The sequence below is a fragment of the Ischnura elegans genome, chromosome 7 (genome assembly GCF_921293095.1).
Source record: "Ischnura elegans chromosome 7, ioIscEleg1.1, whole genome shotgun sequence".
In the NCBI taxonomy this organism is placed as follows: domain Eukaryota; kingdom Metazoa; phylum Arthropoda; class Insecta; order Odonata; family Coenagrionidae; genus Ischnura; species Ischnura elegans.
The window spans coordinates 55,963,645-55,990,398 of NC_060252.1; the positions used below are offsets into that span (position 1 = coordinate 55,963,645).

At 39.1% G+C, this 26,754-nt stretch overlaps 1 protein-coding gene across 1 annotated transcript in view; it reads right to left on the reverse strand.

The window, feature by feature from the left end:
- The window catches only part of LOC124161824 (alpha-crystallin B chain), a 52,789-nt gene that overhangs the window by 20,228 nt on the left and 5,807 nt on the right, over positions 1-26,754 (reverse strand). The window contains exon 2 of the mRNA XM_046538019.1: positions 2,387-2,579. Coding sequence (XP_046393975.1) covers positions 2,387-2,579 — 193 coding nt within the window. The remainder of the gene's footprint in view (positions 1-2,386; positions 2,580-26,754) is intronic.

Consider the following 26,754-nt stretch of genomic DNA (forward strand, 5'->3'; position numbering starts at 1 on the left):
TTTAGGTGAATGAACAAAGCATTTATTGTGATGGTGAACATATGAAAGAGAAAACAATGGAAAGAAACGATTTCCGTTTACCACAAACAGGATCGATTAATACCCCGCTCCACAACTTTGATCATTATGTACGTCCTAACGAGCGTAGATTAAAGTCATCGTGTGAACGCATACCCCAGAAAAAAGGTTTTCACCGAGAGAATTAATCGTTAAGTGTAGAATCCTTTGAGTTATGTTTTCCTTCTGAGCGTGTCAAGAGCTGTGCCCAACCATGTCCAACGACAGAAGTAGTGCGACGTAACGTAACAAACGGTAGTGAGAAAGTTACGTATAGGACGCGTCCGACACTACCGGAAGTAGCAATAGAGTCTTTGGGATAATGAGGCTCACCTACGTACTAAATTTGGTTACAATCTGTGTAGCCGTATGGAAATGCATAACGGACAAACAAACAGACATATATGTACGTAACAGATATACATCATATTTTATACATATAGATAGATATGAAAAAGTATTTGTTTTGAATCGTGCAGTGGCGAATTCCAACAATGCATGTCGCTATTCACATTTCAATGGATGCGCATGGGATTATGAAGGAGGGGTAGGCGAAAAGGAATGAAGACGGATGCTGAACGGGAGAATGGAGGAGAGGAAGAGTGTATGAGGAGGAGGAAGAAGGGGAGGGAGAGACGGAGGGGGGGAGGTAAGATAGCCGAAGGGTTAAAAATGGCACGACAAGGCCGAGGCGGCTCGCATCCAGACGGTCAAGTGCTCGAGAGAGTTCTGCGTGAGGAGTAAAGTTGGACCGACTTCATGAAACTGCCCCATCAATGCCGGCCCAAATATTCATGTGAGGTGCAGCGAGTCGGAGTGGAAAATTTCGTACAGTGAAGAGAGTCGCATTGACGAAGCTTTTTTTGTTTCTATCCTACGGACTTTAGTCATAAAAGACATCATGGAGTGAGCCATTTCTATTAGCAAACAGACCTACGTTAAAATTATATAAACGCTGTTTTCTTCACATGGGGCCAAAGTTATTTCATTTACTGCCCGCTAGAATTTAAAAAATTAATCCTCAAATGTAATTATAAGACTTGCTAAAGACTGGCTTTTCTCGCAAGAAATAATTGCAAATGTATTTTGATGTTATTTATTTATAACACTAATGAATCATTTACTGCATTATTTTTTTTTATTGGCATACATTTTGCTATTTGATGGTGGCTAAATTCTGGTCCTATGACCTTGGAGACCACCTAAAGCTCCTTCTCTCGTTATTTTTGTATTCAGATGTAAAAACAAAATGTAGGAGTAAAAAGTTAGTTTTTTTACATTTGCACCTGACGAAATATCTGAAACGTTTACGAACTTCTACGATCGAACATCAGTTCGAGGAGAACCCTAAAGACAAAAATTAATTCAAACAGTGTCTAGCGACTAGCTGCTAGTGTATCTGACCTGTATAAAAAAGGAATGGTTTCAATAAATAGATGGAATACGTACGTGATCATCAAGGATTGTAAAAATTTGCTACGATGAACGAAGTTGTGTGACTGAATAAATTAGAAATTCTGAATGGGATAGTCTAAGCGATCGAAGGGAAAATTTTTTCATTTAATCTATAGCGGAAATTTCAAGTAGAATACTTTTTGCCTGATGTTCAAGGTATTTCGACAGACTTAATATGGAAGAAACGATTACAAGGATAATATCAGGGAAATAGATTGCAGAACTGATAGGTTGATCATCTTATTGAAGATATAAGAGAAAATCGGAAAACTGGGAACTTCTGCGAAATCGTAACCTCTTATTACGAGCGCATACATAAATTGTCATGAGACAAATTTCCATAGACAGGGAATCGAACCACTGACCTTTGCCATTACGGGACACTCCGCAGATCACTACGCTATCCAGGTTCTTTGACTCCCATGCCAATTTTTATAATGGTATTTCATATCATATACATATCATATATATTCATATCATATCATATATTCATACATTTCACCGCAGTTCACGCGGTAGGCTTTCAAATATTACTCGAGTCAATACGTATTCATGGACAAACCACGCTAAAAAACTATGCCAAAATTGGACATTGCAATAATTCCACTGAGTTTTACTTTGATACTACGTGTTTCGTTGTAACAAACAACACAAAATAAAACTCAGTGGAAATATTGCAATGTCCAATTTTACTACTACTTCCACCTTTCCCCGAACTTCCACCACATCGCGCCTAACACCATACCAGATAAAATTATGTAACTTAAAAATCGCAATATTCGCCTTTGCATAAGCACAATTTTCTCAGCTATTTGCTATCGTGATCGCGTTGAGAAGGCAAACTATAGTAGGTACAGCAGCTAGGGTTGCTCACCAAAAGTTTGTTGTCCACGGTCTTGACGACGATCTCCTCTGGCACATACTGGGACACGTCAAAGCGGAGCTTGAGGGATTTGCCCTCTCCCTCATCCTGGATGAGCGGGGAGTTGAGGCCATCGAGCCACGTTTTCGGTTCTCCACCGCGCTGTGCAACGCCGTCGCTTGTGGAAGAAGATGTGGTGCTGGAGCTGGAGAGAAAAAAGAGAGAAAAAAATGGCAGCTATAGCATTCAGATTGAATTCGAAACGAAGCACTTGAAAGCACTAAAAAAACTAACTAGATAAAGCACTTGAAAATTCAGTTTACTCAGACGTATTACGAGACTACAGGGAAGAAGGGGAACGGGTAGGAAGAACCACAGGGAAGTAAAAGTACTGGGGAAGTACGGGAGAGGAAGCCAAGGAGTGCTGAAAGATATTCACATATAATATACATAAGAATGCCATATATATAGGAATGAAATCCATCTATGCATATATAAGAGCATGTTTGTGCATCCGAAATCAATAGAAACAGCGACATTAGTTTACCGATCCCCATTAAAGCGGGGACATGTTTGTATTTTGTGTAGAGGAGAAGGTTCTCATACCATATCTTTTGTTGTATCTCGAAAGTGGCGTAGCCAGGGGGGGCAAGGGGTCCGCCCCCCCCGAATCATAAAAACACAATTATTTTCCTTCATAAAAGAAAACAAAATATTTAAAAATCATGAATATACAAAATATTTCCTTAACAAATGAAGTTTTTTCGATCATGAAAAATGTTAAAGTTAGTTTAAAACCCATCTTTTAGTGCCCTGTTTTTCAATGGTGGTCTATGCTAAAGCTTGCTGGTGCAGCAGTGTCATTTTTTCTTTCAAAATGTATTATCACTGAAAAAATAAGATTGGGATTTTTTCATTGAATAGCTGAAAAAATAGGTTTCTAATTATTTCAATAGATTTGCTACCTCGCTTTGCAATTGTCTAATAATCATGTTTGTAGCAGAACGGTTTCGCTTAGTTATGAAATAAAATATGGCATATTTCTGTGACAACCAGTAGTGATGATAATAATAGTGTATGTGATAGCAATTGGTGAGTGAATATAAGTACAATTTCTGGTTGATTTTCATTTAGTACTTATTGTTTGTGTGAATAACTATTGCTTTCTCGATTAGTTTTTTGTACCGATATACTGAGGGAAAGAAATTTACGAAGGCAGGAAAGCGGGTCTTTGTTATATTAGACGAGACGATATACTTATTGACATCCACCGCGTTATCCTTTTTAGGGGCTTTTATCAATCAGTAAAGCCGCGATCGCTTATCTTCAATTTTTTTTAACCCTCGAAAACGTAGTATTCACATTGTAAATTGAACTCATATAATAATCTGGACATAGATAGCGACACCAATTCGATAAGGAAAGAGAAGTGATATATCTACCGATAGGGAAAAGAGACAATTGAATACAGATATGCCCTGTATCAATATATACTATCTCATTCATCTTGTTGATATACTATCTGAATTTTACCTTTGAATATTTTTCCAAGTATAAAAAATGGTATTATTGTCATCGACTGATCTCCCTCAATTTTTCCTCATGTGACGGGTTAACTAAAAATATCCAAACCTATTAACTAGCAGTTAAATTACTGCTAAGGTTCTGAGAAGCCACTAACATTATCGGCCTTCTTTTTTCATTCTGAGATACTATCAAGCTACCTAGTAGCACGAATTATTTTATATCACTTCTCTCTATTACTGCAGCCATTTTTACTTCCAACTGTGATCCTTAGCGACTACCTTAATTATTCCCTTTTTCATAAATTTTGAATTATCCCTGACTTTGCTCAGATAATAACTTTTAACTTTCCTATTCAAAACTGGCCCCAAAATAATACCATCGATTGTTCAAACCATTTGGTCAAATTATATTTCCCGCAGAGAGCACACATTCTACCCTTTCTATATTTTCATTTCAACAGCTGGATCTCCCCTGAATATAATTTCGATTGCCATAATTTTTAAATGAAATTACACTGAAAATACTTACTAAATTAATCGATCCATGGAATTAAGTTAAAAGCAAGCAACATCTTTGCACCCAAACATACATTGGAATATTAAGCATTTTTGATATCATAACCTAGCAGTTGTAGGCTAGGCATTTCCTCAAAACAAAGGCTTATCAAAACAAACAAAAAAGGAGCACTTAGTGTGCACGGATTGAGAAAAATAAATATACCACTCATTAAAAAGTGGCCTCCTTGGTATTTGAAATGCCTTATAGGTAAAACAGCTACTTTTTACTCGCATCAGGTCACCTTGGAATCAATTACATGTGGGAAGCAATTATCCCTTTTCGAGAAATTCTAATCGCCAACTATGACTAAGTGTGGCAAAGTGCCCAAGTTTCCAACTACGTGGGCTTTGCCAGAGCTGTTGCGAGTCAGGTGCATGAGAATTGAAAATGATTCATAATTGAAAAGAAAACAATGGTTTTAAGAACGAAACAAATTTTCTCAATTCAACCTCATTTTCCTTAAAGCACGAGGGAACTAGTGGCCAGATATGACGTTCAAGCCACAGATTATTCTCTTAAAACATTACTTAAAACCTTATAAACACCAGAATTTCACTTCCATTCTGCATGATATAGTAGTATATGTTCATCTTGATGAAAGAAAGGTGATGTTTCGTATAAATGGGCTGTTGCACCAATGAAAACATAAACTGAATGCATTAATTATTTAAAGAAATTGCGAGTAATCATCTCTTCTGGTACTGTGATCAATTAGTGCTTTTTTCAAAAGATAGTAAATTCGTTGGATTAAAATCACATAAAAATGTCCGCATTAAACCAATTAAATACTATTCAAATGCAGGGAAAAAGGGCGCTAAAATTTTTTTAACATAGAACAATTTGTCTCGAAGGTACATGCAGCCCCGAAAAGTACAATTGATTCAAGGCGTAAGAGAAATATGACTATGACTGAAAATTTATTTCCCACGTTCAATGAAAGGACTACTAATCAATAATTGAGCTAATCATTTGAGGAAAAAAGGGCTAAATTTACGGGAATTATCTAAATATAAAGATTGTGTTACCTAATTAAATCGAGAGGAGATTAAGGACGAAGATATAATTCATTTAGTGAAACTGAAGAATAAAAGTTAGGACAATTTTAACGTGGAAAGCAAAGCGTTTTAGAAGTGGATGGCGCGGGAGAGAAAAGGCATGAGCGGCTTATCTAGGGCTAAATTTAGTTTTAGCCATTGTAATGACCTTTTAGGATAAAAAAAAGTCCACCAGACCCAGCCATCTTTGAGAAGGCATCATTGTAATCGATTAAAAAACTGCATCACGACTGCATAAAATTAATATTCGCCATGGGATTATCCTATGACAGATTTTCTGAAGAGAAAGATAGTTACACAATCTAACGCAGGATTATTCCGAAAAGAATATACTTAATGCGTTAAATGCATTAAGTATATTCTTTTCGGCAGCAATCTCCGTCATCAGTCATGGTTATCTACATAATTTATTATTCGTCATTAATATTATCGATTAGGTGCACTTTCTACCGGGGCGGATGTCAGCGACCGCTGTATGTCTTCTAAGGGGAACACGCTAGCCTGATTGATATTTCTAAGAGAAGTGCATGAAAATGAATCCACCAACCTAGACGCGTGTAGCGTGGTTGCCCATCTCGACCTAGATCTAGATGCATGATCTATGGCACTTAAAACGGACATATGTCTCTTACTTAGCTGAAAGGGGTGGATGAACTCTCGCTTTTACGACTGCTTAGGCCGAAGGGGCACACGAACCCTAATTCTCCATAGTAACAGCTATTTTTCTCAACCCTGCACGCGAACAAACTGGGCGAGTGTTCCAGCGAGATAAAATTCTTACGCGTGGGGGAGTGAAAAATTATTCGAATTACAGCCGTATCTCACGCTCGACAGCTGCTGTCTCTCCGTGTTTAATTCTAGGAAGAGGGAGAGAGAGAGGGATGATGACACAGAGGCAGAGAGAAAATTAGTCTTTCCATCTGATGTTTTTAATCGAGAACTCCTTTTCACTTTTATTACCTCACTACCAGGTAATTTTTTTACGCAGCCGACGTGATAAGAAAAAAAACGACATTACATGATTATCAAATATGTTTTTACACAACGCAATCCCAATAATGACTTCTCACTGCTGTTGATGAGCGACACAGCCCTTTTTTCATCCTTCCTCAACTGTGCACGTACACGATTTTGATTAAGGACATGCATTTTGAAATCGCCTCTCGAAAAAAACTCACCGAAAAAGTTGATGAGGAGGGAGGATCAGCTGGTAGGGGACATTTGGCCAATGTAAAGAATGCCATGCGGCACGTACGTTCACAATGATCGAAAAAAATAAAGATGTGGTCCTAATTGGCACCATTTACTGACATAAAGTGAACACTAAATGCTCTGGCTCTTGAATTTCTCAGTATTTTGATTGTAGAGAAAACTAATAATCTCCATAATGGCAAAGGAAAAGCACTTCGTTACTTTCATTGCCATTATGGAGCCCTTCCACCACGTGTAACCTTCAAGACGGTAAAGTTAGATGCACACTCAAACGAAGGACTATTTCATGAAGAATCCTTTTAATGCGTTAAAAAAACAGTAATACATTTTAGCAGGCAAGGTTATCTATAACATTAATTCTTCGCCATTAATATTATCGATTAGGAACATTTTATACCGCGGACGGATATCAGCAACCGCTTTACGTCTTCTTAGGGAAGACGCCAAACTGATTGATATTACTAAGAAAGTGCATGAAAATGAATTCGTACGAGCATTAAGTTTAGATTTAATTCTCTCTCTCGAAGTTGTAAAAACTTTCGCGGTCCACATTTTGTCAATTAATAAAAAATTTTAGTTAACACATGTCTTGTGGATTAATAGTCAACGTTTCCTCCCCTCTCCCGGGGACCACTTCAGCACTAATGTACTTTGGAAAGGTTGCGCACCTGTTTATGTATCGTCACGTTGGGGGGGGGGGGATAATACCAGAATGTTCCATTCCAAATCCCCTCTACCCCTACCCTCCCCCGCCGTGACGATATGTAAACAAATGCACAACCTTTCCAAAGCATATTAGTTCTGAAACGTTGACTTTTAACCCAAAAGATGCGGGTTAACACAAAAGTTTTATCAATTGATAATACTCTCCAAATGAATAGCAAACCTCACACGGTGACGCTTTCATGATTGGAATTATGAACGTGCCTACCACAAATAAAATGGAAGGACTATGAGGCTGGTCATTCACGAGAAAACAGGCATAATGATTCTTTTTCCACTAACAAAATACTAAAGAATGAACAACATACTGGATATCAGTTTGCCAACATTTTATTAATCGTTTAAACGAGAAAGAAAAATCTACAAAATTGGAATAACATAAATATGACGGGCATTACCATAAATATTCGTGTTGATCCCGTAAAAAGCGTTACGTATTGAAAGACGATGATGAGTAATGTTTATTAGAAATATCGAAGATCATTAAAAAATTATGACACTTAGAATTTATAGATGTAACTTGTACATTGGATAGATATAAATTAATATTTACTATATACAAGAAAACCCACTTCCAACCACTGACTGACTGATCTCATACAAATGTTCGGTGTGAACGAGACGAGATAAGAAAAAAGTCATCGTCCCCCCGTCAAGAATCGACCCCCTCTAAAATCATCTGAAAACCAAGGAATAATTGTCGAAACACTTAATTTTCTATCTATGACAATGTAGCCAACTTTCTCTATGCCTCTACGTTTTTGGAGATTTGGCGGTCGAAGCATCGATGGTAATGCGGAATTTGCTCACCGTGGAGAAGCTTGTTAACACACAAGTAGATGACCTGGAAGCCACGAACTGTTTGGTATTCCTGAGATTCAGTTTAAGAAGGTTAGATACCAACAAAAAAAAAACGATCTTTAAGGAACAAACGGCTGTCAAAAATTGCAAAGGCCGTTTCACACGGGGCACGTAATTGCACATTCTGACGTGAGTACAAAGGTGCAGTCAAAACTGCGTCGTGTAAATAGCAAGAACGCCTGTGAAAATGCATGGACATGAGATGGAAAATAGCCCCTGCTCTAATTTCGTTCGCGCATTCGGGCAAGGGCCCTCATAATGTGAAATTAATGCAATTCTAACCTGCGCATTACGTGCTCAGTGTGAAACGGCCTAAAGAACTGGCAGAGTGACCAGGGTATACACCGAGCGAAAGCGAACCAGTGTTTATGATCGTCCAAATATTTTTTAATGTTATGACGATATAAAAGTCGGAATGAGTTTTTTTCGGGGGAGATTGAAATGAATGAATGCATTAAATCAAAGGAGAGGTATTTTTCTTTTAATGAGATTTTTAAGTTTTAATTCCCAAATGTGGCTCATATCGTGTTCATTTCCCGCCTCTAACCTGATGCGAAAGCACTTCGCTTCGTCTCTCCGGGGAGTGATTCAGCCCAGCGACACTGGTGCGCTGTGGTGTCCGTCCTGTCGTAGCAATAAAACAGCAACACTTCGCCGCGCGCACGCGAGAGCAAATACGCTCGTAACCCAGACGCACGAAATGTCGGAAGGGTACGACGTTGAACCCGAAATGCCAAGCCGGATATACGGAAATAGATGATACTCACGTCGTATATCATTCCGAAGTGATGGAAAGATCAATGGCTATGGGAACTCGGATTTCCTGGGTCACGCGAAATAATGCGGGAAGATTTTTAAGACAACTGACGGCGATATTCCTACCATTATTGAGTTGAAAAACGACTTGCGCGCGCGTTTTTCTTTTCGGATGAGATTGAGCGAGAGTGATTTTCGTTGATTGCATCCTCAAGCACGCTGATTTAAAAATAAGTACCGAAATAAAAAGACAAAATGCGATTAATCTGCGTCGTAAACTTCCACGGGGAAAACTCCCGAAATAGGGCAATTAATGTTAAGTGAAAAAACACAGCTTGTACGTTGCCCCAAGATTTTTTCGCCTCATTCACGGCTTGAGATTTTTCGTGAAGATGGCGTGAGTGCTTCGCTTGCTAATGCTTCACCAAAGGGATTAAAACAAGCCTTGTTCATGGGTTTAAGGTGAAGGAGGTAGAAACTATTTTCACGTAAACTTCAAAATATTCTCCTTTTCATACCATCAAATTTGGATGTATGTCACACCACACTTCTTTCGAGATATTAGCAAATTAATTTCCTATCATTCGTTGTCTCGGGCGTGCCTTCATGGGGTAGACTTAAGTAACACAATGAAATGTAAAAAACTTTGTAATTCCACATAAATTTAATACTACACTGTAATACTGTGGTGATGACGTGACAATTCGAAACCTAGGTCGTACAGTATCAAATTAATGTGGAGTTATAAAGATTTTTACATTTCATGATTAGCTATTTTGCGACTGAAGTCAAAGCATGTGAATGTAACTAAAATAGCTTCTCCATTCACCCCTTTTGAATGAACAAATCTCATCATGAGTGACCACCCAGAACAGTTCAATCCTGGAATTCTCAGATATCTTAACCTTTTTCATCATCTTCAGTGGTTGATACCTAATATCGGTAGTTAATGTCTCCGAATTGTCTATTTACTAAAACTCTTCTCGATATGTCCCACCCTTGATCGGTAATTATTCTCATTCGTGGCGCACTCTAACGAGATTTAAGTGCCTTTTCCATATTTTTAAGTTCTCAGTTATACGTCATTATCATTATCATCATGACCAAAATTACGCATTTCTGTGATTGGCTATACGCAGCTGTCGCCTGAAATCTCCAATCAGCTCGTATCTTAATTATTAGTATCTCATAATTACTATCTTCTCGTTAACATCGATAAGAAGTAGTCCTATAGAACTAATTCGAGGCCTTCTTTTGTAGTTCTTCCTGTTCCATAGTTCTTCCAACAGTTACATGCATCAAACCACCAATTCTTAACACCTATTTTCAGGCGCACGTTTCATTTATAATGTAATACTTTTTTGATGACCATGAAGTACGCAAGAGCCGCATTGCATGTCGGTGAGTAGTCATCGTCTGCCAAACACCCTAGAGGTGGCTCTCACAGGATTTAAAATGCATACGCAGATGATGAAACCGATCTGGTCTTCTTCTAAGAGGATGACAATATGGGAATAAATAAAAATTGCCATACGAGAAATTAAAATGTGGAGCCGATTACGGCCTCGGTGGGGTAAAGTCCTTGCCCGCCACCCAAGAGGTCTCGGTTTCGATTTCCGCCGGGGTAGGTAGCCCCTATCCCGGGTATGGTGTTTATGTAAATTTAATTGAAAAGTTAAAAAACCCCAATTTAAAAGGCCAACGTAGCTGTTTTCGGTGGTACAGGAATAAATAAACAAATAAATATATCTATAAATAAATTTTCCCGTCTTCTTTTTGATGTATAACATCTTGTGAATAGATAAAAATTAACATAGGCGAAATGTCACGTATAAAGTGCATAATTCTTTCTGTGTGTATTCGTTCTTCCGCCTTTTACCAGTGTGATGCGTGCAAGAGAACGAAATCCCCAGCGTGCCTGAACATACTTAAGCCTTGCACTCTCTCGATATGGTTTGTACGAGGCATCCGGAGAGCCGCAGAAACCGGATTGAGAGAAGAATTGACTGCAAAGGAAAGAAGGGGAGGTGCGGGGGTTGGGTGGGAGCATCGCCCTAAATACCCCGTGCATCCCCCAGACTAGGCCTCCCACAAGCGGCCTTTGCAAGTGCTTTTTAAGCGCACTGCAAGCTAAGTTCATGCCGTGTGGCCATTAGACTAAAGAGCACCAGAACGAGAAGGGGGTGGAGGCGATAGTATGAAACTAGGTACGACTTCCGTGTCATTCTCCCGGGCTCCGAGAATATATTTCTCATTTTTATCGCCAAAGCCACGAAATATGCAGAGCAGAGGTAATAGAGAACTTATTCGACCGCATACAATCTTCTGAAGAAAAACATCAAATAGGATAAGTAGGCGGAGAATGACGGGAAACCGATAGAAAAAATTTACTCCCTCCGGACACGCATATTTTGACCCAAATTCCGGGGAGACTCGTCGGAATAAAAATATAAAAAAATTCCCGCCTCAGTGGAAGGTTTTCGGCGCGAAAGCACCGAAGCATATGAGAATTTCGACCTCGATATACCTATTATTTGAGGGGTAAAATGGCTCGCGTCCTCATCTAATGCTAGTCCGAGACGTAAATTACGATTTGGCGCCAAAATTCCGAGCAAACAATGGCGCATCGCAGGGGGATCGCGAATAGAATGGAAAGGCGCGAAGATAACGGCTTTTCGGCGCTGTAAGCGTCGCCGAGGAGTGAGTTCCAAGATGAGAGGAGTGTGAGACAGCTGAGAAAGCGGAGCTAAAGCCTGAATCACAAGATCATTCCTTCCATCCCTTTGGAGGGACAGCACCAGCGAACGCTCAAATGATGGCGGAAATAATGACCGTTTCACGCCCGCGATCACTGTGTCTATCTGATGCTGGACTATCGATCACTGATAACATTTTATCAGATCAGTCTTAGCGAACTCTGTGACGGCGAGGTAACGTCCTCGCCGGTCAAACCTAAGGTCGCGGGTTCGAGTCCCACCTGGGTAGGTTGCCCCCATCCAGAGCGTGGGTGTCTGTGAATGTCCTTCGTAGTTGAATTCTATAAATTTCCTGTTGTAAAAAGGCCTATATGGCGAGATGAAAAAATACATAAAACTAAAAAAGCATTTTTTTTCCTGAAATTATGAGGAATGTTGGTGGTGGTTCTCGGGTATTGCTGTGTAGCAATACCCGAGAACCACCACCAACATTGATAAAAGAAGCTGTGAAAATCTTCAGATGAAAATTATGAGGAAATTGGAATTTTCACGGCTGCGACAATATCAAGTCAAGTTATTTGGTTCTTGGGTACTCAGGGTCGGCCCTGGGGTGTGCAACTCTCCTGACCAACTAAGAGACTTAAAAATGAATTCACACGATCATTTTTTCCATCCCTTTCGAGGGGCAGCTCCAACGATGGCGCACAAAAATGACTGTTTCACGCGGTCAATTTCCGCGATGGCTCGAGGGATCCTTTGTCCCATCACTCGGCACGTCCCTTTTTCTATCGCTGATCCCACAGCTGGCACCGTCCTTCAGCCAATCAGAACGCAAGGCCGCTAACAGCAATTGTAACGCAACGCTTGGTATATAATTGAATGATAATCGAAAACCCGGAAAGTTACGGAAAAAGCGACTAAACTTCCTCATTCCTGAAATCCTGTCGCTGGAGCCAGTGGCGTAACTTCGAATATGCTTTGAAGAGGGGGGGGAGAGACACCTCCTCCAGCCCCCCCCAAATTTTTTGTAAAATAACATGCATGAATATACATTAGATTTTTTTTCTCTATTTATTAATGATCAAAAGCTCCTGGAGTTTAGGCCAAATGATGCAAAAAATTTTTGTCTTCCCTTTTTTTATTATAATATTGTAAAACAATACTTCTTTTAACCTTTTATTTATGTTTCAATATTGTACACTCATTGTTTTTAAACTCCAGGAACTTTTGATCATGAATATACATTTTACATCAATCTGGCACTTAAAATTTGAATTCCACTCGTAATTCTGCGGGAAAACATAACAACAAGGAAAAAAGTAGTACACTATAAAATTCTCTGAGGCTTTAGGGGGGGATCTATCCCCCTCATCGGCCCCCTCCAGTTACGCCACTGGATGGAGCTATTGCCGCGAGGCACGGAAAAAATGATACTGTGATTCAGGCTTTAGACGATGAGGCTGGGTCATTCGCTGAAGCGCCCACCCTTTCAGAAATGACTGTTATTCCTAGAAGAATGGAGGGGATAAATTTGAATTATATGCATCATTCATTCTATGAAACGTCTCAATCCCTCACGGGGCAGGCATGTTGAATGGCCGGGCATATCTACACAGAGACGCACAAACTTGCGGTTCATTCAAAGGGAAATACAGTGAAACCTCTCCTTCACGGGCACTAATGGTCCTGAGTAACGAAAATGTGTCAGTAAGTGAGAGGTGTCCATAATTCGGAGGTGACCTGAATGAAAACTCATTTTTACACATAATATTATTCCGCCAGTATAGTGTATGCAGCCGAATGAAATGCTTTTATCAAAAAAACATTTTTCAACTAAATTTTTTCGAGATTGTTCAGAAACCTCTAGGTCATCGTGTCCTTAAAAGAGTAAAATTGCGCCTTTAAAGTGTCCGTGTTCGGAAGTGAGAGAGTACATATACTAAAAATTCTATCCTTATACAAATACATGCCTTTCTGCCCGGGAAATAAATACCGATGAATAAGTCAGAAGCGTCCGTAAACAGAGGTTTCAACGTAATACATTCTCATATATTATGTTTAACTCGAAACAATAAGATATTTACTTCCTGATATTATTACGCCTTCATAAAATTTGGAATAGCGGTTGAGATATCAAATAGCGTCAGTCTCTAACTTCAGGAGAAAGGCTAAAATAACCGAAGCCGTAACACCTCTATCAGTTAACTCTTCAGCGTTCATCTTCCGGGTATACGTCGCGTCGGTTGACCTTACTTGACAGTTAACTCTAGCAAACTAAGCATAGAGGAAATGATATTTTAAAAAACATGAGCAGCAGAAGCTAAACTGTTTATTGTTTCAATGATAACCTCCGTTCACTTCAACGAACCCACTGAATCTGAAGTCTGAAGCTTAGCCACGCATCGGCATTTAAAAAAGGTTCTTTGACTAACTTGCAAAATTTCAAAATTGTTTTGGTTTCCAAGATTGGTTTGCCAAATTTCTGGTAAACGCGAAACACGGATAGGTACTACTATCCCGAGTATATTATATTTTCAATCCGAGGAAGAAAACGTTCAATCTAAAAAGTGTTGATAATACCTATAACCTCCACTGCGATGATACCTTTGTTCTATCTCACCTATCGTCATAAATTAATAGAAAATATTCGCAGAGGAATTCACTATTACTCTTGAAATTAAATGTAGCCATATTAGAACGAAAGAGACATAAAATTATGCTTAAAAAAACAAAAATATGCAAAGTGATCAATATTAATTTTACTAAGTGTAAAAAGATGCGAACAAACCTGGAATACGCCTAAGAATATTGACTTTCGTCCTTATTGAAAAAAATCCACAGCAGGAAAACAACCACATAATCCCATACCCACGCCACTGCGTCTTGGTACTAATGAAGATGTGAGAAATTACAGAAAAATTCAGAGAAGTACGGAGGAATCTAAAAGTGTTCCCATCCAAGTTTGAAAGTGTGATCAGGTGAATAATTGGGTTCAAATAGCTAATTTGTACAACGTACGCCCGCCGTGACAGTGGAATGCCGCAAAGAACTTGCCATGTACCTATTAATAGAGAGAGCTTGTAGTAAGGAGTAGTCGGATACCTCTATCTCGGCTCGCAATCTCGATAACTCTAGCTCGGCTGTTAGCGGTTCAGCTTGTACCCAGGATTTGAAGCTGAGGGAGAATGAATAAAAAATATAACTAGACGTGAAAAGGTATACTATGCACCTCGGGAAGCTATGGGATATCATTAGGCTTAGACTGAGAAATAAATCATTCAGAAATTCCGGTTCCTCGGTTGTCTTTCGTGACACTAAGACCATCGGGCTGTCATATGGACACGCAGCGGGTAGATCCGAGGATAAGAGCCGCTAGAAGGTGACATAAGAGCAAAAAATGCATCAGTAATTCTGTCCACCATTTGAGAGAGAAAACTTGCAATCTCGTCTACTAGTGAGTATTCGTAGCAAACGCCTGAAATTATGAGCAAATAAAGAAAATGATATTTATTTTTATAGTAGCCCGCAAAAATTAAGAGCTACGAACGAGACGTACTTCTTAACAACAGAAGAAATTCCGAAAGGGCTCATAAAAAATCAAAAACCTCAAAAATTTGTGTACTTCCGCTCTCATTAATCAATGTTCTTTTTAATTTTGATAGTTTTCAAGAGCCTAACCACGCATAATAATTCTTATAAAAGTATTAGTCTTCATGCTTGCTAACTCTTTGAACGTAGATCATCTTGACACTAACATTACATTAACATTACTCAGATGAAAATTTTGAACTCTTTCAGTTAATGATCGTTAAATGTGATATTCACTTTTGTTCAGCAAAAAAATCGAGATAGAGGGTATGCATGAATTCAGTTTTGTTTCTCTGTGATGGGTGATAGGAATTCCAATTACTCACGTTGTTTAAGGTTTGTAAGATATCTAGGCGCATAAATAATCATATGACATGTCCTAACGATTAATATGATTTTTTAAAGTCATAGTGACGGACATGACTAGGTCGAAATCCTTTATCGTACGAGTTAAAGGAATTAAAAATTTGCTGTTTCCACGTGATATTTAATTCTTACCGACCATAGTTTCATGGCCAGGATAATGATACTATGAAGCGAAGCTATGGTTAGAAAAAATAAAACATCATGCGGAAAAAGCAAAGTTTTAATTACTTCAACTCCTACGATTCAGTTTTTGACGATGAATACCCCTTTGAAGATTCCAGTTCTCGAGAAAATTATTTTCTATGCACAATAACGGGCGATAGGTAGATCAAATTTACCCTCACTTAATGCATCGAATGCCTTATTCCTAAACGATTTTTTGAAAGAGGTAATGGTTGTTACAGATTATAAGTATTCAGGTTTTCAAAATCACATTTATTAATATCCCCTCATCTATTCGTTTTTTGTGGAACGAGTAGCGGCTAATCCCTCACCGAAAAAATCCTTTCCACTCTTGGTATCAAGCCACGTGTACAGCTTATCCAGACGGTACCCTCAAAACCCAAGCCTTGAAGCATATCGTTCCATTTTCTATGCATCGTCGCGTCGGCAGTTCTTTCGCTGCCAGCATCTGAAGGGGAGCCTGTGACTCAAGTCTTATCTACCGTCGTGTAAAGAGGACCTGGTGAAGGGCAGGAAGCCTTGAGGGTAGGCTTTAATGGACGCTGCTTGGACGGAGAGTGGCGAGGCCTGGAGAAAAGGGATTGGATAAGGGTGAGATTAGTGATGCACGCCTCGAGCAAAGCCACGTGGAATGAGAGTTTTTTCGGGAAGAGGATTTCCTGATTTTAATTTTTCAAGGCTTGTCCGAGACGGGATCATGGAGGGGACTGGTGAAATATCTTACAAGGGAGGCAGAATGAACAGTATCACGGGGATAAATGGAATGAAGACAACCTCACGGTGATAACTGATACTATCACACAAGAAAGTACATAAAAATAAAAGAAATGAACGAAATAGCTACTTTCGATGAAAATAAAAATAATAAAATTATGAAAAAAGAAAAAGATGAAAAGACAAAATAGTATAAAATTTGCATTTTATTCAATTAGTTCAAGTCAATATCATCAACCATTGAGCATGAACAAATTGATCTCAGTACATGAGGGCTGTGGAAATTTTGCCTTATCTGATCCTGCCGCGGCATATGTTCAGTCTTCCATGAGTACATTCACTCTCTACATCAATGATGAAAGCATCGATACATTAAAAAAAACTTGGATTACATATATGCATTGGCTTCGTCATTGATTATCACCAGGCATAATTCATTTGAGGACATATTACTGCCTAATTTTGATGATACCAATTTTTTTAAGCTGACATATCAGACTTAAAAGAATCGACGAAAGTTACAATGAATTGTAAAGGTGCTCAACAAATATATAATCTGCGCTCCATAGAATTCAATAGGTAAAATCGAGCTCATACGGTACCTTCTCTCTTTAATTCTCTTTGAACTTCAGCTTATGTTCACCCCAGAGACGGCTCGTGAAAAGTTTTGGGCGTAAGTAGCTATCTGACTCCATGAAATATTCAGACAACAGAGCTTCTTCCATTTTTATGCAAAAGGATAATCGAGGCATGAATTAAAGTACACCTATGTGACTTGAATACCTCGAAATGAAATCGTCAAACTGATTGTCCTTATGCACCTTTGACCTTTTATGTTTTAACACCTCGTAAGATGCACAGTGATGAATTACCCACTGCGTTGGTGTCCTGTGGGCGTTCCCAACCTCATTCGAGGTCCACCGAAGCATTAATTTGCATAGACATTATCTCACCGCGCTGATTGCTGAGACCTGTGGCGGTAGCTATTCTTCGCGAGATGTTATTAATGCGGCCATAAGGACCTCGCAGTCATGGAATCTCATTGTAAAGAAAATGTGACTCCACAGAGCCAAGCAACTAACATGTAAGCCCTCCTCCTTCGGTATGGACCCACTTCATGAGACGAAAGAGTGTGCAATAGAAAGATTACAAGAAAACGACAAATTTTACCCTAACCCTTGGAGATATTCCGACCTCAATATAAAATTACAAGTAATGACCAATTCTGTTACGAAGAACCTTTTCGTCAATTTTTTGGCTACACGAGCCTCAATTTACGACTTCAGGAATCGTAAGAAGACAATATAATGGATAATGTTTTCTAAGATTACCTCAGCATTGAGAACAAAATATCTTCAACGATAAATTTGTTGGGGACATAGATAAGGGCTAAAATTGTCTTTTTCAAACAGCAATGGAAAATAAAATATTGGATTCATGGAAATTCTACATGAAAATGAAGTTGAAATATTCAAGATTCAACAACAAAAAATAAAGGTGGAAAAAAGTTGATTTATAAACGATAAATAAAACATTAAATTACTCTTATTTTCAAATAACCATCACGATAAATTACGAAAACTTGGCGCGCCCGTGTCCCATTTATATTTTCGGAATCGAGTATCATTTCACCACAGATATTTGAAAAAGTAAACATGGACCTGTTGGCATGGTGACATTGGTAAAAATAACATGGAGCGGGAATTAAAGAAATTTTTAAAACGAAACAGAAAAGAGGGTATACTCTAGGCAAATTTAGTTTTTTCCTCTTGACCCCTATGCTTAACGTTGATTAGTATCTTGGAATATAGGTCTTGAAAATTTTGAATTCAATTTTTTTAACGCTTCGGTATATTTTTCATATGTGATTAAATTTTTGCAGCCATACTTATGACTTCGATAATACCGAAATTTTAGGTTTTGAAAGTAATATAAAAAGTATTAAAAGCAATGATACTTATTTCCATAAACAAAAACAGTTGCCATAAAAGATCAGACATCGAAAATTGAAGAACCTTTTTAGTACTATTTAATTAGGAAGTCAAAATTGATAAGTAACTATGAACTGTATTAGCTTAGTTGCCATCAGTTAAAAAATTCAATTCATTCCAAAAAAAGCCCTGATGAAGGTGTTGAAATATACCGAAACGTTGCCAAACAGTTTCATTATAAGTGTTCAAGACCTATTCTCCAAGACACTAATCAAAGATAATTTTTGTTCTAGAAGGAACCAAGGTTAAGTGATATAATAACAGTGAGAAACATAGGCGATGACAGTTAAGTTACGTAAGCTTTTCCGAGATCAATTTCTTGCCGCTGTCGGCATCTAAACCTTAGCTGGGTGAGGTAATGCTGTTTCCTCACTTATGACTCATCTCCCCTTTAGCACATACTAGGCATATAATGCCAAAAGGTCGTGTCTATGGCTTAAAAATAGTAATGACAGCGTCATTGCTGCTTACAGTTCAATTTGCATCTTCCAATAGATTGAAAGCAGCGGCAGCTTATTTAGCAAGGTTAATTTGGCGGCGGCGAATAGCGCAAACTGTTGAATCTCACAAAACCATAGCTTTTGAACTGGAATTTAAATTACCGTAAGCTTGTATCTCTTTCTCAGAATTGTCAGGAGAAAAAAATCCAATTTTTTCGAACAGAAAAATACAGAAAAAGTTGTTACTTTCTTTCTCTGGATCCAACAGCCGTATGTAATCGAACATGTATCCATGTTCCTTATCATCATCATCATCACCACTTATCCAGCCGAAGAATGGTTCGACACAGCTCTTTCCAATTTGCCAACCAACTGGTTTTAATAGTGTCTCATAAATCTTCTCTTTCACATCCTTCATCGCCTGCTATGCGCTATCTTGACGTATCTTATCCGTTCCTTAAGGAGTGGCGACACTGTGGCGAACATATTTTGATAAAATAGTGGATACAAGTGAGATATTTTTAATTCTACTCACACAAGGTGATATTACCACAAAAATTAATCTTACTATATCGAGAAGTACCAGAAGATAAATTGAAATATGTCGTAAAAGAAGATTTTGATTTAAGTTGTAAGACTTCCTCATAAATCCCTAGTTATTATCATCACCAATCTGGAAATATATTGCAAAGAAAAGCGCCCTTATTGAGATAATGTAATTAACTTGAGTCCAGGGGACTGCAGGAGGGTCCGCCGGGGTATTTGCCACCGATCTACAGAACTCCCTCAATAATCCAGCACTTCACCTTTACGGCCCTGCAAACAACCCGGCGGTTTTATACAGGCATCTACCAAGCAGGTATTTCGAGTAGTCTACTTCGCAGGTGAGCCTATTTCAACTCAGAAAATAGGATATGTAGTGCCTACTAAGTGGAGGGAGATGTAAGAACAATTGTGCAGTGGTGGAAAGGGAGGGGGAAAGTAGTTATTGTAGATTTACTTTACGTTAACATTTCAATCACGAGTATGTAATAACGTAGTGTATTTAATTGAATATATTATACACACCTATGTCTACAATAAAAAATTGCTTCTATTTTTTTACCGTACTTATTAGTGATTTATAGTAATCCAGGTTTTCGGTAATTCGGCTGTGCTCTGGTTCGATATTTGACGGATTAACGAGAGACCAGTAGAGATCAACCGTTCACCGAGCGTAATGATTTTTTAACCAAATAAATTCGTAATTCATAATTTTTAATTTCCAAGTGACGACACTAAGTGTTTCATCCCTAGATTTACAAACTCCAATTTAAAAAAGACAGAGATTAATTGTTAGCGCAGTGAAAGCTGTAGCAGTACATTTGACGAATAAATTGCCGGAGTGGGAGTAACACGAAAGAACGTGTTTTCAGCGGTACCCGAGCCGCGTGTAGTAGTACCGCGACCGACTCCTCTGGCTGGCTGAATGTGGGACGAGGACGCGACATCCGAGGCGGAGGAAGAAGAAAAATGAGAGTTATCCTTAGACGATCGGGGAGAGAGAGGAAGGAGGTGGAAAGCCGAGGGTGGGGGTAAGGGGGCGAAGACAGTTGCGACTGTCACGGGAAGGGCGCCCTATGGGGAGTGTAGCGAATAACGCAGGAACAGAACGCGGTCCTAAAACTGACAGTTCTCGAGGTGTGAAGGAAAACACTTTGCACTTTCAACATAAAAATTTATTAAACTACAGTCGACATGTTTCGCTGTGCTGCAATCTTGAGTCTTGATAATGCATCAGTGCAGCGAAACATGTCAACTGTAGTTTAATACATTTTTTACGTGGAAAGTGCCTAGTATTTCACTTCATATCTCATAATGGATCTCCACAAAGTATCTGCCTCATCCATCAAAATTATTGACAGTTCTCCCCGGGTCTTTTATGGGAAAGGCGAATAAAAAGTGCCAGCTCAAGCATTTTACTGGCAATGAAACGTGATTAAGATAAAAACACTCGCGAACATCGATAACGAAATATTCGAAGCAATCTTTTTTCAACGTAATTTTTCAGCTTTACTCAAATAATGTACAGGGTAGGTCAGAATGGACACCCTACAGACTCATGGCTAAAGAAATATTCTTGTCTTAGCATACGAAAAATCGCTACCTCCACTGCACAAACGCTCAACAATCGCCCACCGTATCAATCCGCTCATCTAGCAGCCCTAATAGTACTAAATGAGCGGGTCCAAAATTGGTCTCAATTCTCAAATCAGGGAGCCCACTCTGCCCCACTCTGTATAACCTCTCAATGTAGTAGTTAAAGCTCTCAATAGGACACAAATATAAAATGTTTCACATCTTATTTACTTTAATGTACTAAGTACTATAGCGCAAATAGCCTGAGCTAAGTAATATACATACGATTACAACATTTTATTGGAGCAATAATTACTAAGCAATAATGATTAGAATATGTAATGCCTATTTTTTTCCCGGCGAACGATGGCAGTGAAGATTTCTCGGGTCTTACACCGGGTAAGGTCCTTCCGACGTTTCGATGTGCAACTCGCCCATCATCCTCACGGATTCGGGAATACGAGTACAATTGAATCCAGTGGTGTAACTAGGAATACACTTTGGGGGGATAGGATAGCCTGGGGTGGCAACCAGGGAACCGGGAACATTTATGAAAAATAACATGCCTGAATATACATCTAAAACCATTTTGGCACTAAAATTTAACCTTAAGCAGATGCAGTTATTACGTTTCATAACTAGACAATAGTTTTTAATAATTTTTTTATTTCTCTGAGGCTTTCGGGCAGGGCCGGCCTTAGGGCGGGGCGACCGGGGCGATCGCCCCGGGCCCCGCGCTTTGGGGGGCCCGGCGTTCGTGAAAAAAAAATTAGAATATACGATATTTTTGAAAACGCAATTTCAACTATTACTGTATTGTTAAGTCCGTGCTAGACAAAAAATAATATTATGAAAAAGGAATAATAATGCAGTAATTTTTATTGTGCAATTGCGTTTGTCCGTATTTTTTTAAACTCAACTGCGTGATGGTATCATAACGGCGTAATTACGAAGTCCGAATTTGGGAGGGGAACACATACTTAGCCAGAGAGTGGTAGGGATTCAAAATGCTCGAGTTTGTAGATGGGGTATAGAGTTTAATATTTTAAGTGAAGGGCCCCGCACTGAAGGTTCGCCCCTAGCCCCGCACCTGCTAGGGCCGGCCCTGCTTTCGGGGGTACCTATCATCTCATCCCCCCATAGTTACGCCACTGATTGAATCCAATCCAATTCCTGAATCCCTGAGGGCTATGAGCGAGTCGCACATCAAAACGTCGGAAAGTGATATAGAGGTCCTTACCCGGTGTGAGACCCAAGAAATCTTCACTGCCATGCGTAGAAAGTGCTTCAAAAATCGATTTCAGGAATTAATTCCAAGCTTTACCAAAGAAAAAATTTTTTTTCCATTGTAAAAAAGAACTTTAAAATGATATTTTTCGACAGAGTAGACTTCCAAAATTCTCCTCGATTGTCACGGTGTTCGTTCGTACCAGCAGACACGATAAATGCCTCGTCTGAGAGAGGAAATTTCCCTCCCTCGTTCAGTTCTCTCAGTGTGACTCCGCCTTCCTCATTCCTCGCATAATCAACCCTTTTTTCTCATTCATGAGCGTTTTATTTTTCCCGCTTTCCTGGTCGCAGTGTGTGTGTTCACTGCGGGGCGTGACCCCGGACGACCTTTTTCTCCCTCAGCAAGCGGCACGGACGGCTGCCCCACAAAAAAAAAAAACAAACGAGAGACGTCGCCGCCGACAAGCTAGTTGAGGAACACGCTGCGGATTCATTTTAAGTACACATGGGGGTTGGAGGTACTAGTATATATAATTGCATAGTTTAGCCACTCTGTTCACAGAAAGAAACAAAAAAATGACAAAATTGGTAAAATATATGCAAAAAAATATAAAATGAACAAAATGCACACTAATACACCAATAAAATGATGTAATAGGGTGGTTTCCTATTATTTTTTATTGCCTAAATCGAAAGATTATTACTCCTGGAGTACGTATTTCGCGCTTTTAGATTTTTAAATGACGATATCTATTTTTCGCGATTAAATGAAAAGTGAAAAATTTCAAGCGCGCAAAAACGCGACGCGTAAGTAGCAAAGTCCGTGCGACGCATTTCTGGTTCCCCCTCTCTCCTTGTGAAGTGACCTTGATCGAGGCTCTGAGCGCTGATAGGACGCAGGATGCTAGCGGATAGCAGAGTACCTTGCTGAATGGTAGCGCTTGGCTTAAAAAAGGTTTATTAATACCTTATCAAACGAAGAAAACTTTCCGACCTTAGCCAGTTTTAATAGGTGATTATTAAGACATGTTTCCCTGAGCTCTGTGCCTCATGAATGCATTGGTAACCTCAGACAATGTATAACTCCTATCCTCTCGTGTAGAAACTAGGTCCCTGTGACGTCACGCGGAGAGGAATCGCATGGGCGCCAATCTGGCCTTTTTCAAATGAGGATAAAATTTGACTCTTGCCATTCGTCTAAACCGGTATTTCAAAAACCAAATAATTTGTGTATTATGAATACACTAATGGTGGGTAACGAATCGCAATCAATGCCTATCGTTTTCTTTGATGAAGGAAACTACCCTATTGTGAAAAAACCCTGAAAAATATTGAATAGTGAAAATGTCATGTTTTGGGCCAATCAGGGCTGTTCCCGGCTTCCGATATCGGTTAGGTTTCGTCTTCGTAATTTTAGAGTGCTTTTGCACGCGCTCACTAGAAGCCTGTCTTTCTAATTCTCCTTCACTAACGCTGGAAAGGTTACACTGGTCCCTTTACACTTATATCGTCATAATTGGCCCTCGTATGCACTTTGTGTACAATCATCGCCGCTGAAGAGGTGGTATATATACTCACCGGCAGCAGGACCATCCACGGCTATATAAGCCTTATTTTTTAGCTATTTCAGGTGCGATTTATTTCCAAATACCAATATCTCATACAAAATCTTCTCGGGTATGGCAACAGATACGGTTGTTTAAGGCCAACGTTTTGATGAGAAACTCCTTATTCGTCATCAGAGCTAAGACTGATTGCGGAGTTTGGTCCTCGTCGGGTTAAAAAATAAAATAAAAACCATGCGTGCGATAGTCAGTGTTAGCCCTGTTGACGATGATGAAGTTTTTCTTCGAAACGCCGGCTAATCTAATCACGTGCCAAATCCGAGAAGATTTTATCAATAGCATTCGCTGGGAAAGTCCGCAATATTTACTAATATCTTGCCAGAATTTCTTAACGACAAATATTTGAGGCTAATGAAAGGGATGATGACATTAGATTTATCCTTAGCTGGCCCAGAAATATAAGGAAACACGAATAATAGTGAAAATTAGTTAACAAGAAATGAGGTATCATTAAACTCCCTAGTCTACATGAATTACTTCAATAATTTGTTGCCATTACTTCTACCGAGAAAAACGCTTTCATGGAATTATTCGAAGTAGACATATTTACTTGCGGAAATGTAACTACTGGAAACTTTAAAGACCACGCGAAACACCTAATGTAGTCAACTAATCGACGAAAGATATGCATAAAACTTATATATTGCAGAGTTCATGAATGCCGGTCTCGGTGGCCCTGGAGTAGTGTCCTGACCGGCCAAACCGAAGGTCGCGGGTTCGAGTACCGCCCAGGTAGATGGTTCCTTTCCAGAGCGTGGATATTTGTGCTACGTATAGTTGATGTTGGAATCCCCGGTGTAAAAGCAAATCATACATGCTATTTACGGGAATTTGGAAATAAATAAAAAATGCTAATCATAAACAATACGTCTCATCTCAAAATGTCGCCATAGAGATTAAAATAAAGATAACGGAGTTGTTATTTTTCGCCGGTATATATATTATTTGAGAAAGACATTCCGACCGTATACTTTCATCGATTCGGACACAAAATTCACATCCATAGCCGTAAATAGATACGGTTTGGCGAGTGTTGCTGGGTTATTGAAAATTTGTCCGAAGAAAAAAAATGTATCAAAACGAGGCACCCTTTGGTAGGCACCCGATAGATTCACTTTCTCTCATCCACCTCCACCCCCAGTGGTCTTACCCGTTTCTCCCTTCTCACCCCCACTGAACCCCCACCCCCCTGCAGCCCACAACCCTCTTTCCCTCTCCCGGCCCCCTCCTATCGATTTGGTTGGTCGCTTTGTTGGTGGCGGGGTTGGTCGGGTACTGCAAGGGGGAATTTTAGTGGTGGGGGGAGGACTGTAGACTCACTCTCCTTCCCTTAATTCTCTCGTCTCTCTCCGCTTAACCGGGAGAATAACAAATTCAGGGTGGTGGGAATGATAAATTAGTCTCTCGTCCGCGACGAAAAATGATATTTTTCAGGCCATTACGGGGATTGACGGAGGGAAACCTGAGTATAATAAATAATGAAAATGACGTTTTTTTTACCTCCTGATGATGACTGTTCATACAAGTCAAATATTAATGAGAAAAAATTCTAAAAAAGAAGACGGAAGTAAATAAACCATGTTTGCAGATCGACTATATTTAGAACCCTTATCAAATATAACTATGTGAACACTTCCTACAGCCAAATGAAATCAGTCATGTCTGCAGTACTTCTAAGTAATTAGGAAGCAAATTCAACGACGACTTTCGTTTAAAATTAAGCGTAACAACAACCTTGTTTACTATAAAACATCATAGCAACATGCATTGAAACATATACATACAAATTCACAACACCCACCTTTAGAGTTAATCGAACAAACACTCGAAAATTTGAGGAAGCAAATAAAACGTCGACTACCTTTTAAAATGAGCGTAACCATCAGCCTTGTTCATTTGATAGCGTCATAGAAATATGCATAGAAACTTATGGATATTCACAACAATGTCTGTGAGGAATCTGATGATAGAACTTGCTTACTGAGTATATGATGGGTGAGAATGATATGGAATTAGAGAAATGGGAAATTTGAGACGTTGGTTACTTACACAAAAAAGATATTTTTAAAGATAAATCCCAGTATATATTTTTGAGAGGACGCTAATGTACGGTGGAATGACAGTGAGAAAAATGAGGTCGATATAGGAATGACTTTCGAAAAGACACCTAATTTAGAAAAATATAGGACCACCAAGAACGTCAAAATGGATGATTACAAAGAATGAACGAAAAGAAAAACATTATTACTGGTACAGAAAAGCGATGCCTAAGAAATAAATATTAGTGGTGACGAAGAAATCAGGAGGGGCAGAAGTACATGTAATTTGGCCGCTATGCTCTATCCTTATACGCTGATTAAGAGGAAACAAAATCACATAATATGGATAGAAACCCTTGAGATTACTCCATTAATTTCATCGACGCTGTTAAAATGTAAAAATATACATCTCCCTGACCTTACATTTCATCTTCTACATACGCTTTTCATCTGGTGGAAGTGAATATAGCCTGAAAACAGCTGGTATTCGCGGGAAATAAACATTTGATTACGCACGCTTGGTTTACCTGGCGGAATGAAAACTATAGATGAGGTCGGTAATTGTCTCAAATGACAGAAGAAAGATATGAGGTCCTGTGCCGTGTGGACAGATTCTGGGAAAGGCTGACCAAGGAAGCTATTTTAATTCGAACGACGACTAACACCATGAACCGTGATTCTGGTTACGCCCTAAGCAA